Source organism: Peromyscus californicus, unplaced genomic scaffold (genome assembly GCF_007827085.1).
Source record: "Peromyscus californicus insignis strain IS unplaced genomic scaffold, ASM782708v3 Scaffold_7__1_contigs__length_154581171, whole genome shotgun sequence".
Classification (NCBI taxonomy): Eukaryota; Metazoa; Chordata; class Mammalia; order Rodentia; family Cricetidae; genus Peromyscus; species Peromyscus californicus.
The window spans coordinates 94,519,591-94,537,003 of NW_026294595.1; the positions used below are offsets into that span (position 1 = coordinate 94,519,591).

At 46.9% G+C, this 17,413-nt stretch overlaps 1 protein-coding gene across 3 annotated transcripts in view; it reads right to left on the minus strand.

Moving 5' to 3' along the window:
- The window catches only part of Pla2g4e (phospholipase A2 group IVE), a 72,867-nt gene that overhangs the window by 35,146 nt on the left and 20,308 nt on the right, over positions 1-17,413 (minus strand). Inside the window, exon 2 of one of the 3 annotated variants that reach the window (XM_052723134.1) lies at positions 6,112-7,634. The exons of the other annotated variants lie outside the window; for them this stretch is intronic. Within the exon in view, the coding sequence (XP_052579094.1) occupies positions 6,112-6,207 (96 nt within the window). The 5' untranslated portion in view covers positions 6,208-7,634. The remainder of the gene's footprint in view (positions 1-6,111; positions 7,635-17,413) is intronic. 3 annotated transcript variants of the gene reach the window in all.

Here is a 17,413-nt window from a genome sequence, read left to right on the forward strand (position 1 = left end):
TCTCCCTCAGCGCTTTAGCCCAGTAGCTGGAACTGGGGGCACACCCTGAGCTGCCCACCCGATGCTCATCTGAAGCTGTCTTGTTCTTGTTCTAGTGACTTGAGAGTCCTGCCGTCATCTCAAATCCCACCCACCTGAAGCCAGCGTGTGGCTTCCCGAGGCCAGACCCACTTCCCTCAGCAGTTAGCTGTCTTTGTCCTCCGTGAGTCGCTTATTAGCTGCGGGTCCTCTTGTGTCCTTTTCCATCCTGTTACTTTCTGCTTCCCAGATGTCCCCAAACCATGTTTCCCCACTCTCCAAGTGTCCCTGCATCACATGGAAGGACCATGTCTCTCTTCCTAGTCTTCCTCTACCTATTCAAGGATCCCAGGTTTTTAGACTGTTTCATTCTTCCCTCTGCCTGTGAATGGCTGATCTTCAAGGAAACATATTTTCACTAACACAGGTCCCCTGCCACTGTGGGAACAGAACAAGAGTCCACCCTAAAGTTGCCTGTGGGTCCAAGGATCCCCTCTGTGAGTACTCTGAAGTCTTTGGGGCCAATACCTTGTTCAAACAGCGTTCTGATGTGAGCCCTGTGAGTTGGACTGAAGACTAAACACAATACTAACTCCTTGTGGCCTGTGGCCTGTGGCCTGTGGTCTGTGGCCTGTGGCAAGACCTTTCTAGGAAATGAGCTCTTCATTTCTCATCCTGTCCTGGGCAGAGCAGGGACTGTCCTGGGACTGGCTGAGTGTGGAGGCAAGTATCACTTTCAGAAGGAGTGTATGGTCCTGGCAAGCCTTGCCCTACTCCTCACTTCCTCAGAGGGCACCCAGAGTCCAGGTGGGAGCTATTCTCTCCTGTCTCCCACCCCCCAGTGTCTGCCAGTGAGGGTGGCTGTTTCTTCCTCCTCCGTCACCCTCTCCTACAATACCAACAACAGCAGTGACCATGGGGTTACCACAGGGTGGAGGTGCTGTGTTGAGGTCATGGTGGATGATGATGATGATGATGATGACCACGACAGCTTCTTTGAGGCAAGATGCTATGTAGCCCAGGCTGGCCTTGAACTCTTGCCTCTACCTTCTTGATGCTGGGATTACAGGTATGTACCTCCATGTACAGCTCTCTATGGATTTTCTTGCCTAAGTTTTACTACCACCTTGAGGCGGTATAGAGAGACGAGGAAAATTCAAGGGACATGGGAAAAGAAAAGAGGCCCTTTGCTCCGGAATCTGATTTGTGTTTGACTGCAACTGACAAAATCAGTAGAGATTTGCTTACATGGAATTAGCTTCCCCCAAAGACATCTCAAACAAGAGTGTTAACAAAATGAAACAAAACAACCCAACAAAAAATCTACCATGGACCAGGCTTGCTTAAAACTGAAATGGATGTGAGCAGTTTTTGGATTTAATAACATCAGTTATTAAATATCAGTTATTACTCTTCTTGCTCCTGACGCTGAACCTCATAAGTCTTACAATTTCATTTGTAACAGGACATTGTTTAAAACAAAGAAAAGAAGTAAACCAGCTCATTATTTTTTTAACCTAAGTTTTAAACTTTTTGAAATCTTTGAACCTGATTGTAAATTACATCCTTTAAGCAATATCACTTTAAAAGCCACAAACCATTTCTACATTATGTGTATGCATAATCACTAGAGAGTATTAATTGGTGTTTCAAGACATGATCTCATGTAACCCTGGTTGACCTTGAACTTCCTATGTAGCTCAGGCTAGTTTTGAACTGGTCTTCCTGTGCCCCCTCCACCTCCCAAGTGCTGGGATTATAGCCATGTACCACCCAACCATTTAGGCACACTTTGCTTTCAATTCTTGCACTTAAAGTACCTCAAGTCTCTCTCGCCCTCCCCCTCCCCTTCTTTCCTCTTTTTCCATCTCTCATCTTAATAAACTCAGCTCAGCTTCATGCCGATTTGTCCTGAAGTTCTTTCCTGCTTTACAAGGCTGGCCACATCACAATGGAGGTCCCTAACAGGGGCACCCCTCAGTCTGCAGCCCACAGCATCCTGCGGTGTCCTGTGCTACAGCTAATAACCTAACAAGGCAGTGATCACTCGCTTTGCGTCACAGATGGGGAACCTGGGACTGAGTCCCTTGACCCACAGCTCTCAGTGTGGGTGGGAGTTTGAACTCACCTCTGATTCTCAGTCCCGGGTTCACACCCACTGTCTGCTCTCACTTGAGATGCTTCTTGCTCTCAACTCCACTGCCTTGATCTTCCCTCAAGACTAATTTTCCTGGCCAGTTCCTGTTTTCCACCCTGAATTCTCATGGAGCTCTCTCCTAACCCCCAAACTTGGCAATCTTTCTACTGGCTGTGCCCTTACTGGCTGTGTTTCTATAGACAAACCCCACGATCATTCTCTTTGTGAGCACCCAGAACACCTATTACAACCATCAGGGTCCTTGAAGACTTTTTTTTTTTTCTCGAGACAGGGTTTCTCTGTGTAGCTTTGTGCCTCTCCTGGAACTCACTTGGTAGCCCAGGCTGGCCTCGAACTGACAGAGATCCGCCTGGCTCTGCCTCCCAAGTGCTGGGATTAAAGGCATGCGCCACCACCGCCCGGCTAACTTTTTTTACTAATAGACACCGAGGGTACCTTGTGGTCTACCTTGAACTTCAGATTTCACCTAGAAATTCCTTCTGGCTCAAAAGAATTTTAGGAGAGGCTCAACTCCGAAGCCCCTCAAAGGGAGTTTTACGTCTTCTTACATCTCAGTAGCACAGAGGTGGAATGCTGGAGGGGTTTGAGAGATGCAGAGAAAGAAAATGAGACTACTGGGCTTAGGCTTGGGTCTAGGTGTATTTACAGAGCCAGGTGGAAGTCCCCAGTGGTGGGTGATGAAAGCCTGTGATCTCAGGAATCAGGAAGCAAACCAGGGACACACACACACACACACACACACACACACACACACACACACACACGCACGCGCACACACACACACACACACCTTTGTTTGGTAAAGAAGTACATCTTTTGCTCCTCATGTTACAAGATTATTACAAATGGTATTACATGACCAAACATTCACAGTCCCAGAGGAAGCTGATCTACAGTAAAAAGATATAACAGAGGGGCTGGAGAGATAGCTCAGTGGCTAAGAGCACTGGCTGCTCCTCCAGAGGACCCAAGTTTGATCCCAGCACCCACATGGCAGCCCACAACTGTCGACAACTCTAGTTCCAAGGGAGCTGACACCTGTTTCTGGCCTTCTAGAGGATGGCGTGCATATGGTACACCAACATACACGCAGGCAAAACAGTCCTACAAATAAAATAAAAACAAACTTTTTTTTTTTTTTTTTTTTTTTGGTTTTTCAAGACAGGGTTTCTCTGTGTAGCTTTGCACTTTTCCTGGATCTTGCGCTGTAGACCAGGCTGGCCTCGAACTCACAGAGATCCGCCTGCCTCTGCCTCCCGAGTGCTGGGATTAAAGGTGTGCGCCACCACCGCCCGGCTAAAAACAAACTTTTTTTAAAGATGCCATAGAACTCAGTACAGTTCCTGAGCTGATATGCTGATGGGAATATGCTAATGGGAACCAGAAACCGGTCAGATTAAGGAGCTCTGGTACACTAGCCAAAACCTTAGGGACCTGGACAAGCCACCCCTGCCTGGGACTGGGTATAAGGCCGAAAGTCAAAATATTTAACTACAGGCATCACCAGGTGCTTTGGGGCTACATCCCTGGGGTAAAGACAGGCATACTCCTTCAGCTCAGAGGGCACTTGGCAAGCCCTGGGTGAGGAGCAGGGAGCACTCAGGGGCTTGGAGGTCAAGGCAGGAACTTTGGGACAAACAGTCCAGAGGTTCATCCAGCCTCTGGAACAATCAGCACAGCTGTGCCAGGGAAGACGATGGACAGCAGCTTTCTGGGAAGCCATGTGGGAGAAGGAACCAGGATGCAGACATGCACAGTCCAGGCTTCCTCCCTGGCCTTGACCTCTGGCTTGATCTTGTCAGGATTCCACTTTCCTCCTGAGAGTTACTCAAGACAGGAAACATTGCCAGCTCACAAGGGGAGGAGGGAGAGCTATGGATTGTCTGTTACACAGTTTAATGCTGCCCCTCTCCCTAATTTCATAGATAGGACTCTTAGAGGGGTGACGGAGTGGGGAAATATATTGCTGTCATCTGGTATGCCAACCCAGTGCTTGCCCCTGCCCTAGAACCAGCTGCCTTGTAGAGGGTCTTACTTAGCCCTCTGGCCAGCCTCCAAGGAAGACATAATCCTTGACTTTCAGAAGCACAGACAGGTTTAGGGAAGTTACACATCACCCAGGCTTGCACAGCCAGAGATGATGAAGCTAGGTAGGACCCAGGACTCAGGGAGAACCTACCACCTCGCCAGGCTGGTTTGCTTGCTTTCCAACTGGAGAGTGGCTCTGGCTGTCCATAAAGAATGGCCATGAGCAGGCAGTTTAATGTCAGAGGCAACCATAAGACCCTCAGCTCCCTCTACTTGGGGTTCTCCCCAGATCCAAGAGCCCAGCTCTTTCTAATCAATCCAAAGCTATTTAGTTACATTACAGACAGCTTCCCCTCATCTCGACCAGAAGGTTCCTGGATGACAGGGCCTAAGGAGAGTTTGACCACTAAGTTTCAGAAGTGATGGGTCCAATGTCCATCCAGGCTAGGCATCCCCTCCCTAAACCATTGCCTGAATGCCTGGAGAGAGGATGACAGCTCCTTTCTCTGGGGCATCTGAGGGTAAGCTGCACAGGTGAGGCCACCTCATCTCCTCACAGCTGGATGTAGTTCTTGGTTCCCTGAAACATTGTATCAGAGCTCTGAGCAGCCTGGTGATAGCTTCCGGTCTACATGGTCCCTCCTTCACAGCAGACCATCCGGATAGTGATATCTGAAACTCTAGAACAGGTTTCAGCAGATCTGAGCAACATCCCATACTGGGGGAGGAGGGTCACATGAGAGGGATCCCCATAGTTGTTTTGCTTATTACTCATGTTAGGTGAGTGGTCAGGGCAAGAAATACAGCTGAGAGACATAGACCATCTAGGACCCAACAGGAACAGCATAGCGCGCGTGCGTGCGTGCGTGTGTGTGTGTGTGTGTGTGTGTGTGTCTCCTGGAGCCCCCACTCTGAGTCTTGGCTGCCTCACTGCCCCTCTTTGAGGTAAACTCTATCCTATCTGTGGTAGATCTGTCCTAGCCCAAATTTCTGGAAGGTCAGCAAAGAACAAGTGCTGATTAGAAGCCCTTCTAGACACCCAAGCCTTCTGGGGGAAAACCAGGAGGCAATGTCAGTCCTGTTCAGAACAGCAAGGCAGACTGTCCCAGTGCCACAGCGAGCTCCTACCTAGGCTCTTTGGAGACTGACCAGTGTCTCCATTTCCCACTCTAAAGGGACAAAACCTTCTCGGGGTTTCATTCAGTTCCTTAAGTGGTTTAGTAAGGGCTGGCCAAGGGCACTACTTTGCTACTGATAGTCCTCTCCACAGTATGTCTATAGCCAACAGAGAGATGGAGGGCATCTTCCCATTGCCCAGACAGGAAAACTAAGGCCGATTGGTTCTCAAGAAGTAGCACCTTGCCAAACCCAGGGATTTCCCTGAGAGACTTTGAGAGTTAGTCTAGGTCTATGGTCCTTGACTACACACCCAGAGGGGCAACTGATAGCAGTGAACTGGCAGTATCATCAATTCTCCTACTTCAAAATAGCCCATGCCACACATTCACAAAGCACAGAAGTTTAGGATGCCCACGGGGTTAATAACCAGTCACTACCAGGACAGGCCACATGTGGATTCTCTCTGGCGGTACTAGACACTGTCTATCCTGGATGCTGGCTTGGCTGGCCCGAGATGGCCCCGAGTCTCTGCATGCAGGCTGGGAAAGCTTCTGAGTATACTCAGCTGTTCCATTCCTAGCCAGGAGCCCTGGTCCAGACTGGGCTAAAGCACCTTTCCCAGGTGCTAGGTAGAGGATCCTAAGACAACCTCTTTAGTCTACAATGCCCACCAGCCTCCCTGGGACCTGGCTGCTTCCCTGTGGCCTCAGACTCTTCATCTCCTGGGTATGTTTCACTGGCCATCTGCCTCTGGCCAAGCCTCCCCGCCACGACCACTGTACTCTCACCTTCAAGGCACAGGAGGCCAAATACCTGCCATCTTCTGTTTGGCATGGATCTGGAAGGGAGTGGGAAACCCAAGCAGGCATCTGGTTCTGAAGCATCGTGGCGGCTCTCCAGCTGGATGGTAAAATTGGGAACTTATACTCTGACTCAGAGCTCCACCCTCCTGGCCGCCCCTGGGCAGTGCCTGAGACAGCTCAGGGAGGGGTTAAAGTGGGTGGACATTTGTGCTGCCGGGCCTAGGTCTCAGGACCAAAGGAATCACAGAGGTCTTCAGATCTTGCAAATGCAGAATCTAGTCAGGGCTCTGGTCACTGCGGTCAGCAGCCTGAAGCCCCAGTTGCTCAGAATGACCAGATTATGGACACAGGATGGTAGAAGGAACATTCTGGGATTTTGGCATGTTTCTGCCAAGATGTAGGAAAGCCCTGTCTCTCCAGTTCATGCAGATGGATGCATGGCTGCTCCTCTGGGAGGTGAATAGATGCTCTGCCTCAGGACCATGGCTTGATGTTCCCGGAGCTGTGGACAGAAACTTCTCAAGATATAAGGACCAAAATTCAGGTCTTTACATTAGAGGGTGAAGAAAGAAAACGCTTGCCCCAGCTGGCCATGCTGAGAAGAGGGAGGGTCCAGGGCCGTGACCTCTACCAGCCTCCTGGGCAGCCTGTGAGGAGAGAGTACCAGCCCCTGCTAGTCTCCACTACACAGCTTGGAGGATGTGCTGCCCTGCCTCCATGATTCTTATCTCTGCCTGTGTTGGCTCACCTCTGGCTTGCCCGAATTCTCACTGGGAGTTTCCTGTCTGGGCTCTTGCCGGAGGCTTAACAACCGGCTTTTCTGGCCCATAGATGGGATGTATTTTGGAACTACAGGTGAGACCTGAACACGGGAACTTGTGGGAGGTGGTCGGCAGTATCTTTTTGGTTGTCTGGCTCCCCAGAGAGGACAGGCCCTTTATTTAGCCTAATGGCCTTGAAGCTTCTCTTGTCATAAACCCCATTGCCGTGGATGCAAATACGATGCCCACATCCTTTAATAAACTTTACAAATTCAACTAAGTTCATGCGCCTAGTGAGCACTTGCTGTATACATGGTACTAAACAGAGAAACCCCAGACCTAAAAGTTTCAGAGTCTGGCTGGGGAGCCAGATACTTTAACCCCTGAGTCGTTCTAAGGTCCAGATCTCTTTAGGTTGGTAAGGGTCCTAGAAGAATCAACGTAAATCCTCCATGTTTGAGAAACTCCGTGGTTCTCAGTTGTGACATACAACTAGTACCTGGCTGAGGGACACAGGGAGGGGCAGCCTGGGTCCAAGAAGGCTTCATGGAGGAGATAACATCTGATGTGGGCCTTATAGAATAGGATTTCAACAGCTGTGATGGGAGGGAAAGGCACCCTAGGAGGCCGGAACAGAAGGAACAAGGGCAGGGTTTGCTTAGGCATGCAAATGACTTACATGAGTTACCGTGGTATCTCCTCTATATTATCTCATATAGGAGGATGTGGGAGCCGGGAAGGACAAACCTGGAAGGGAAGTAGGGCCTGTCACCTCCTTCTCTGCTCCCCCAAGCCGGTTCTTAGTTGTGTGACAGCATTCTATAAACCCTGGCCTTAGAGCGGCCTCTCAAAAGCTGCAGTTTACATTTAGACTTAGTCTCCAGGCAATAGGGAACCATCAATGGTTTCTGAGCAGGAGAACAATATGGTCAGAGTTGGACTTTTAGAAGGAAAGGTTGGTTGATGTTGAAGCAGAGGAGTGATTGGGAAGTGATGTAGGAACCACTTAGCAGAGGGAAATAGTCAGGACATCAGAAAATAGAGGACAGGACAGTAGGAAGATCGGGAGTTGCTGTGGCAACCTGACCACAGCACCTCGCAGTCCACAAAGCCAGGGAGTCTTCCCGACTCCTTTTCCTCTGCCCCTCCATCCTTTCCCGTGAGGTCTGCTGAGGGCTGACCCACCACTCCAAGACCTTCCTCATGTTTAGCGTTTGGTCCTCTCCTGGCTACAGACGCCCGTCTATATGTCCCATCCCCATGCACACTCCAGCCACCCCATCCATTCTGGCAATTTCCTCATCATCTGCCAGTGCCTCAAGAGCAACGCCTTTACTTTCAGTTGGATTAAACCAGTTGGATTAAACAGTTGGAACTAAGGCAAGTTGTGGTGGAAGTTTCTTCCTCCACGCTCTTCCTTGCACTTCTGACCTAGGTGGAGCCTATAACCTCCCACTGCGTGGACCCAGTGGACAGAGGCATAAAAAGTCATTGTTGCCTGCTGTGTGTCTACTTCTGAGCTGACTACCCAGGAAGGTTCTGGAAGGAGACAAGAGGTCATCGTAGAGGGGACGGGTCAGGGTGGAACTGAATTCAATGATCAGTTGTCCCTTCTGAGGACTCTGGAGAAGGTGGAAGTGAGCATAGATGTGTCAGGAATGCAAGACAAAGAGGAACTGTCACCTATGACCCTTGACAGAGTGAAGTCTGGCTAACCCCAGCTCTCACCCAGCGAGTCTCCAAACCAACTCAGGAAACCCTGACTAGGACTCTGCTGTGGAGCACACCAGCCACTCCAGGCTAGACCCCCCAGCTGCTCCTCTTGTAGTCTCTTTCCATGGAGGTGATGCTGGAAACAGACGAAGGGATCCCGCTCCTTTCCAGCTGGCTTCCCACCTCCCCAGTGAGCAGAGAGCCTCAAATCTCCTTAGTGGCCAGGTTAGGGCCACTGTTCTCAGCTGATCCTCAGGGTCTGTCCTCTCACAAGAAGCCTCTTGGCCTGGGAGCCCTCTCTGGACAAGCGTATATCTGTATGTTCTTAGTACAGCTGGCCCCGCTCCACCTCAACCAAACGATCCTCACCTTTGAGCTTCACATGGCTTCAGGGGCATGTCCCTGCCTTCCCATCTTATCTGATGTCACCTGCACCCCAGGCTGAAGCTTGGTGACTGGCCATCAGCCTCTCTCCTTTTCAAAGGCATCTGCTGTCTCCCATCCTTGGTGACAACCTCTCAAGTCCAGCGCCTTCCATAAAGGAAGCCGAGCCCAGGAGCATCTCTCTGCGCATATGGAATTTTACTGCACAATAAAAGATGCATTTTGCATTGGTGGTAAAAGGATAGACTATTTATTTTTATTTATTTATTTTTTGTTTTTTTCGAGACAAGGTTTCTCTGTGCAGCTTTGCGTCTTTCCTGGAACTCACTTTGGAGACCAGGCTGGCCTCGAACTCACAGAGATCCGCCTGCCTCTGCCTCCCGAGTGCTGGGATTAAAGGCGTGCGCCACCACTGCCCGGCCATTGGTGGTAAAAGGATAGACTATTTGTTATGGGGGCGGTGTTCACTGTTTGGAGGAAAGTTAGAGCCAGGCTACCTAATGACAAAATAAATCCCAGAGAGGCGAACTAGCTGACCATTAAACCTATAGATGATTTAAAATATATTCCATAAAATATATTCCTATAATATTGAGGTGGGAAGGATCTTCCAAAACAAGGTTCAAAATCTAGAAGTAAATAGGGAAATTGTACCTGACTTGATGGGTGGAAATGAAAAACTTCAGTAAACAAAAAGATGCTGTTAGCGCTGGTCCAATTTCCTCTTCCCAATAAATACCTTTAGATACTAATGTTGAAGAGGAGAGCCTTACTCTGCTGACGCTAAGATCAGTTACAAAGCCACACTAATACAAATGGAATATTGTTGAACCGAGAATAGGCTCAGTGGAAACAAAAGGGTCGGAGAAAAACCTTTGTCTTTTGTTGTTGTTGTTGTTTCATTTCTGTCTTTTGAGTCAGGGTCTCTGTATTTAGTCTTGACTGTCTTAAAACTCTCTATGTAGACCAGGCTGGCCTCAAACTCACAAAGATCCTCCTGCCTCTGCCTCCCAAGTGCTGGTATTGAAGATATGTGCCACCATGCCTAGCAAAACCTTAGTCTTTTTTTGTTTGTTTGTTTTTTGAGACAGGGTTTCTCTGTGTAGCTTTGGAGCTTTTTCCTGGAACTCACTCTGTAGCCCAGGCTGGCCTCGAACTCACAGAGATCCACCTCCCTCTGCCTCCCGAGTGCTGGGATTAAAGGTGTGAGCCACCACCACCCGGCCAAAAACCTTTGTCATTTAAGGGAGCTTAATACATGATAAAATGTCATTACAGGGCTGGAGGACTGGCTCAGTGGTTAAGACAATGTATTATTCTCACAGAGGACCCAAGTTTGGTTCCCAGCACAACTTACCACCATCCATAATTCCAGCTTTAGGGGTCCTTCACCTTTTTTCTGGGAGCCTGCACAAACCCACACATAGACGTACACATATATACATAATTTTTTAAAAAGTGAAAAAAAAATACATCTTTATAAAAGGCCAAGCGTAGAAACACATACCTATTATCTCAATACTGGGAGGTGCACATATATGTGTGTCACACATAATTACACACGCACACACACAAACACACACTTGGCAATGCAGATCAACAGGAAAAACACAAACTTTCTAACAGATGATATGCAGACATGGAGGATTACACAGAAATAAAAAAGAGGACTTCACTTAGTGCTACATAAGAAGACAAATAAGATTGACACATGGAACATCAAATAGAAAACTAATAGAAGACAATATATGTGTTCTAGCAACGGAAAAGGATTTCTTTCCCCATTCTTTTCGTTGGTGCTGGGATTGGGCACTGGGCCTCATACATATTAAAAATGTGTTCCACCAGTGAGAGAGATACCTCTAGACCCTGGAGAAAAAGTTTTTATTTATTTATTTATTTATTTATTTATTTATTTATTTATTTATTTAACATTTTGGAATCATTAACCATAAAGAAAACATTTCTAGGCCAGGCGGTGGTGGCGCACGCCTTTAATCCCAGCACTCGGGAGGCAGAGCCAGGCGGATCTCTGTGAGTTCGAGGCCAGCCTGGACTACCAAGTGAGTCCCAGGAAAGGCTCAAAGCTACACAGAGAAACCCTGTCTCGAAAAACCAAAAAAAAAAAAAAAATTTCTAAATTAGACTGAATAAGATTTGAATATTTTAAGCCAGGCATGGTACCAAATGTTGTAATCTTACCACTTGGGAGGTAGAGGCAAGAGGATCAGAAGTTCAGGGTCATCCCTAGATACAGTTGGAATTCAAGGCTAGCCTGGACTACATGAGACTAAAAAAAAAAAAAACAAAAGAACAAAAAACCAACAACAAAGGAGAAAAAGATCAAACATTTCCATGCAGCAGAAAATGTTAACTGACAGAATATTTGTGCAAATGCATTTGCACATCACCAGATGGTTAATATCTAATACATGAAGAAATAATTCACAAGAAAAAAATGACCTTGGTGAAGATGGAGGATCACAGTAGTTAAGCACTTGCTGTTCTCAATACCTATGCTGGGCAATTCACAACTTCCAGTAGGGATCTGTCACCACCTTCTGATCTCTGAGGATACCCACACACGTGTTACACCCACACCCACACACCCCACACAAATAAAAATAAATCTTTAAAAAAAGATGTCAACATAAAAAAATTTCAAAGACTTGAATCTGTAACCTTCAGAAGGAGAAATCCAAAAAGTGAGCAGGTATTGGAAGAGATGCTCAAAATCATGGATATTTGCTTTGAAAATCAATAGGAAAGAAATCAACAGTTTAATAGATGGTACAGACAAAAGTGACTTCCTTCTCGGAGTAAAATAACACAGCACCCTCACTTAAATGCTGTCTTAAAAAGAAATATCCGGCTGATGTCTTTAGATCACTTCTTGCCCTTCTGTAGATTACCTAAGAGGAGAGCTGAGAGTATAGCTCAGCGGTAGAGTGTTTGCTTAGCATGCATGAAGTCTTGGGTTCAACCCCCAGCATCTCCCCCAAAGAATGGCTCACAAAGAAAGTGAAAGTAGATGCAGATGGGCTTGTTAGTCTAATGTGGAGCAGAGATGGGGATAATAGTGGCTCCAGTAGGGCAGTTGACAGCAACAATGGCTGGAGGAAGCCAAATTTCTCCAAGAGACAGAGGCCTGAGTCAGTTCTGTGCCTGTAACAGGGCCATTACCATCTTTGGTCTAGCACTGGGTTTCTTGATTAATTTCTATCTCCAGTGGATGGGGTGAGGGTTGAAAGGAGGTGGGGGGTTGCGAACAGGAGGAGAGGAGGGAGGGGAAACTGTGGTTGGTATGTAAAATAAATTTTAAAAAATTAATAACATAAAAAATTTTCTATCTCCCAATCCTCACATAACATTTCCATTCCCTGCAGGAAGGCTTCTATTGTAGTATGTTGGATACATAATGTGTCTGTGTTGCATGACCCCATTTTAATTTCTCTATATGTATGTGATGTAGACTCCCCGGCTTCCTGCTTTTCCATTCTCACTTTGACTTGCCCATTTCTGTTCAGGCTCCTATGTGTGTATTGAACTTGCGGCTCTGGCTTCTTCATGCCCACCTTCTCCTGTCCAGTGATGAACATACTTTCAATGCTTTCGGAGTTCTGACAACACAGAGCAGGGCTCCACAAACTTTTCCCACCCGTGACCCTTTTCCTCTGGGAATTAAATATAGAAAATAAGCAAACAAATAAAACATTTAGTGTGGAAAAATCACAAAGCAATGTATTTAAAAACAAATATACCCATTACTTTGATATACCCATTACTATACAATTTGTTAACGATGAAAGAACACGTCCATACTAATGAGATGTGTTTATTTTATATATAAAAAGTTAAATCTTGTCTAAATGTTTGATATGTCAGAATGTCGAGCATCTTCAATGTCTTTTAGTAGACTGATGTTTTATTTTCTAATTGGCAATGCCTAGGCCATGCCACTTCTCAAAACTACATAGTACAAAATGACAGGCCTATGTTGGCATATTTAAGAAATGGTTGGAATTTCTGTCCTAATTCCAAACAAGATTCATTTAGATTTCTACTATTGCCAAATTTTTGTGACTTCCATATACAATGTCCCTATAAGGGGTTGCAGCCCACAGTTTAAGATGCTGTACAGCAAATGTTCCTATGTATATCTTCATTGTTTTCTTCTTAAAATATTTGATCAAACTTAGTCATTTTCTTTTGTGTGTGATTGGTGTGTGTGTGTGTGTGTGTGTGTGTGTGTGTGTGTGTGTGTGTGTGTGTGTGTGTGTGTTTGTGTGTGTGTGTGAGTGTCAGAAGAAGGCATCAGATCCCCGGGAACTGGATAACAGAGGGTTGTGCAGTACCATGTGAGTGCTGGGAACTGAACCTAAGTCCTCTGCATGAGCAAGAAGTGCTCCTAAACACTGAGCCATCCCTCCAGCTTCTTTTTTTACTGTTTGTAACACTGGAGACTGGGCTATAGATAAGACCATGAGGCACATTTCCCTCTGGCCTGTAAGAGGCTCCCCTGGGGTGTGTGTTGGAACTAACGTTGCTATACCAACACTTACTTTGACTAACAGTCCCAGGTCAATTATAGTACCAGTCTCCTCTTCGGTTGGGTAACACAATGATACCTCTGTCTCCACATGGCCACCAACACTGGCCATCATTCAACTGTCTCACTCAAATGTACAATCTTTCTGTTTCCTCCTCCTGGGCCTTGTTTATTTCCTTTTTTACTTTCCTCTTGAGCATAGCTCTTTTCAGAGCCATTGCTTGTCTTGCTGTTGATTGGAAACACCTCAAGCCAACAGTTTAGGGGATGGGAATACAAGGCCCAGCACGGACATCAGCGAGACAAGGCGGTTCACGTGTATCATTTACCTGGTGATGGAGACTGGTCCAAAGTGTGTATTTCCTGTGGAGAATATGCTGTCATCAGCTCCTTTTAAAGACTGACAGGGATCCAGAGAGGATCAATGGCTCCCTCAGGATCACCATGGCAGGTGACAGAAGTATGACACAGGTCAGTCTGTCTTGACCACCTGCACTGCTCTGGTATGAAGCTCCTGGCCCAGACCACAAGGTCCTGGGTTGGTTGTCTAAGGCTTTTCCAAAGCTCCTTTATTCCCTTGATATACAAGCCTTCAGGTCCTAAGACAAACAACGATCACAGGCAGTTCTCACAACGTAAAGAAAGACGAAGTGTTATCATCTCTTCAGGTTGTGAGAGATTTGAAAATGTCAACCATCAAAGTTAATGTGTTGAGCCAGGCATGGTGACCAGCTCTCCTGAAACTCACAATGTAAACCAGGCTGGCCTTGAACTCACAGAGATCCTTTGCCTCTCAAATTCTGGGATTAAAGACATGCACCACCATGCCCAGCTTCCTAAATTTTCTTTTTAAAATTGCTTGTTTGTGTTTGTGTTCTCTTTTTAGAGTGTGTGTGTGTGTGTGTGTGTGTGTGTGTGTGTGTGTGTGTGTGTTCTCTTCTGAGTATGTGTATGTGTGTTCTCTTCTGAATGTGAATGTGCAGGTACCACATGTACAGAGGTCAGAGGACAACTTCAGTGGTTGCTCTTTGCCTTCAGTCTTGACTGGGACATGGTCTCTCATTCACTGCTGCACACGCCAGGCTGGGTAGCTCTGGAGCTTCCAGGGATTCTCTTGTCTTTATCTCTCATCTTCCTGCAGAAGCCCTGAGATTGAAGACATTTGCGGCCATGCCCAGCTTCACATGAGTGCCTGGGGTTGAACTCAGATCCTCACACTTGTTGCTTAACCCCACCCTTCCACCCCCAGATTTAGTTTCTTAGTGTCAGCAGTGCATGTGGCTCACAAATATTTTCCTGCCTCCTGTCTTTACAAGGCCGTAAAGGCCTACTCAACACCCTGCAGAGAGCATGTGGCTGCAGAGCAACATTTCTGTCTTGTGAAAGTCTCTGCTAATAAAACTTGTCACCTTGTCTCAATTAGATAATTGGCTTTATTTTTATTTATTTATATATTTATTTTTGGGTTTTTTTTTTTTTTGCTCTTTACTCTCTTGTTGATGAGGCAAGATTGCTAGGAGTCTTTTGTACATTGTGTCAACTCCATCACTGTCTCCATGGTGATGGCAGCCTTGTCACTGTGTTTTGGTGAAAGATCTGGCTTCTGTCACATACAAGCCACCTGAACTTGAGTGAGTCTGTCTACCTACTGTCAAATTTCTTCATCTTCAAATTGAGGGACACAAATAAAACTCTCTCATAAAATGGTTGTCAAGATACAAAGGGCTTAGTTGGCACATGGCTGGCTATGGCGGTCAATTTTTTTTTTTTTTATCAACTTGATTGCTTTTGGAATCACCTAGGAGACACACCTCTGGATATGTCTGTGAGGGTGTTTCCAGAGAGGTGTAACTGAGGATGGAGGATCCACCCTGAATGTGGACAGAGTTATTCCATGGGCTGGGGTCCCAGACTGAATAAAACAGAGACAGGGAACTGAGCACCAACACTCATTTCTCTCTGCTTCCAGACCATGGACATATTTGTGACCAGCTGCCTCAGGATCCTATGGCCACACCTTCCCCAATATAAGGGATTGTGCCCTCAAACTGTGAGCCAAATAAACCCTTCCTGAAGTCACTGTTGTCAAGGATTTGTCATAGCAGCATGAAAATGAACTAATCCCAACTCTGTGATGGATGGCTGTTGAGTGCTGTGATCCATAATGCAGGGACATCAAGACACAGAGGCATCACCCCTGCACCAAAGGTGAGATTGAAAAGTGACACAAAGGTGTCAGGATGATTGGGCCATATATGAGGAGTTCAAAACTGCCTTCAGAGAGTTTGACCAATAGGGCCAGAGAGGCTTCCCGGAAGGGGAAGCATGTGACCTTGCCCTTGAAGGAAGGGTAGCAGCCCTATCAGTAGAGAGGTAAGGGGACATCAGCAAAGGCAAGGTTTGGAGAGGACATTAAAAACTCAGCTAGGGAGCAAAAGTCTGGATCCCCCTGATGTTGGCAGTGTGACTCCTAGCAGGGTTTTGAGCAGATAGTATTTAAGAATGAACAGCTTTGAAGGCAGATGTGGTGGGGTGCACCTGTAATCCCACCACTGTGGGACAGAGCCAGGTGGATCCCAGGGGCTAGCTGGCCTGCCAGCCTAGTCAAAATGGCAAGTTCCACATTCAATGAGAGATCCTGTCTAAACAAATAAGGTGGGCTAGCCAGGTAGGAGTGCTAGCACAGGCCTTTATCCCCTGCACTTGGGAGGCAGAGGCAGAGGCAGGAAGATGTCTGTGAGTTCAAGGTCATCCTGGTCCACATAGTGAGTTCTAGACAAGTTAGAGCTACATAGTATGACCTTTTATAAAAAATAAAAATAAAGTGGAAAATTATGGAGGAAGATACTCAAAGCCAACCAAAACACATGCAGGCATAGGCAAATGTTTAGAAAGGCAGTGTGGTTTGCTGGGCAGAATACCGGCTGGGAGCAGGAGCTGTGGGCTCCAGTCCCTAGACTTCTCTCAGACTAGGTCAGTCCAGAACCCCAGGAGTAAGGCTGGAACCTCTGTCTTCTCATCCACCAGGCATCTCTGAGTCCTCTCCTTTTGCTGGACTTGGGGTCTGGCTTGCACCTTGTTGTCCAGTTGGACCATGACCTTTCCGCACAGTAACTAGTGCCGCTTATCATTTTTAAAACCAACAACATTGGTACTGTGACGATATAGGCTGTCTTGGCACCCTGCATCCAGGACTCTGTGTATAGGACCCTGTACCGAGGTTTATTGGACCTACAACTGCCTGCTCCACTTTTTTCGTTTGCCCAGGTGCCGGATTCCTGCACACACCACTGACTACTGAGATTGATGAGTTTTCCCTTCCCAATCCCCCACCATTTCCCATGACTGTAGCCTGAGATATATTTCTCACACCGGACCCCCAGCGGGTCCTTGGCTTCAGACCATGACACATTCTGTCTTGACGAAGTATTGAATGCTGTCTGGACTCCAAGGGAGTCCTCCGGTAAGTATGTCCTCCAGCCCTTGCCCTTCTCTTGACGACTGGGGTAACTTGTGCTGATGCCGATCCACAGATTACCTACCCTCAGGGACGCTTGAGATGGGGGCCTGGGATCCCATTTGTTATTTTAATTTTTTTCTTTTGGCTCCTCTTGGTTCCACTCCTTCTTTGAAAAATGCCTTAAATATCCCCAGATAGATACCAATAAATTTGGCCGTGTAACGGCTGCTTGAACCACATATTACACAGGAATTATCTAATTCTGCCAGTGAATGGGCAAATGAAGAGTTACCTTATCCCCATGCTTTTACCTAAGCTCTGAACCCTCCCTTTCTAAGTCTTTCTCTCCTGCCCACTTGCATTCCCAAACCTGAGGAATCTCTCACTCCAAAGAACCTTATCTTTTCTGTTCTCCGGTTC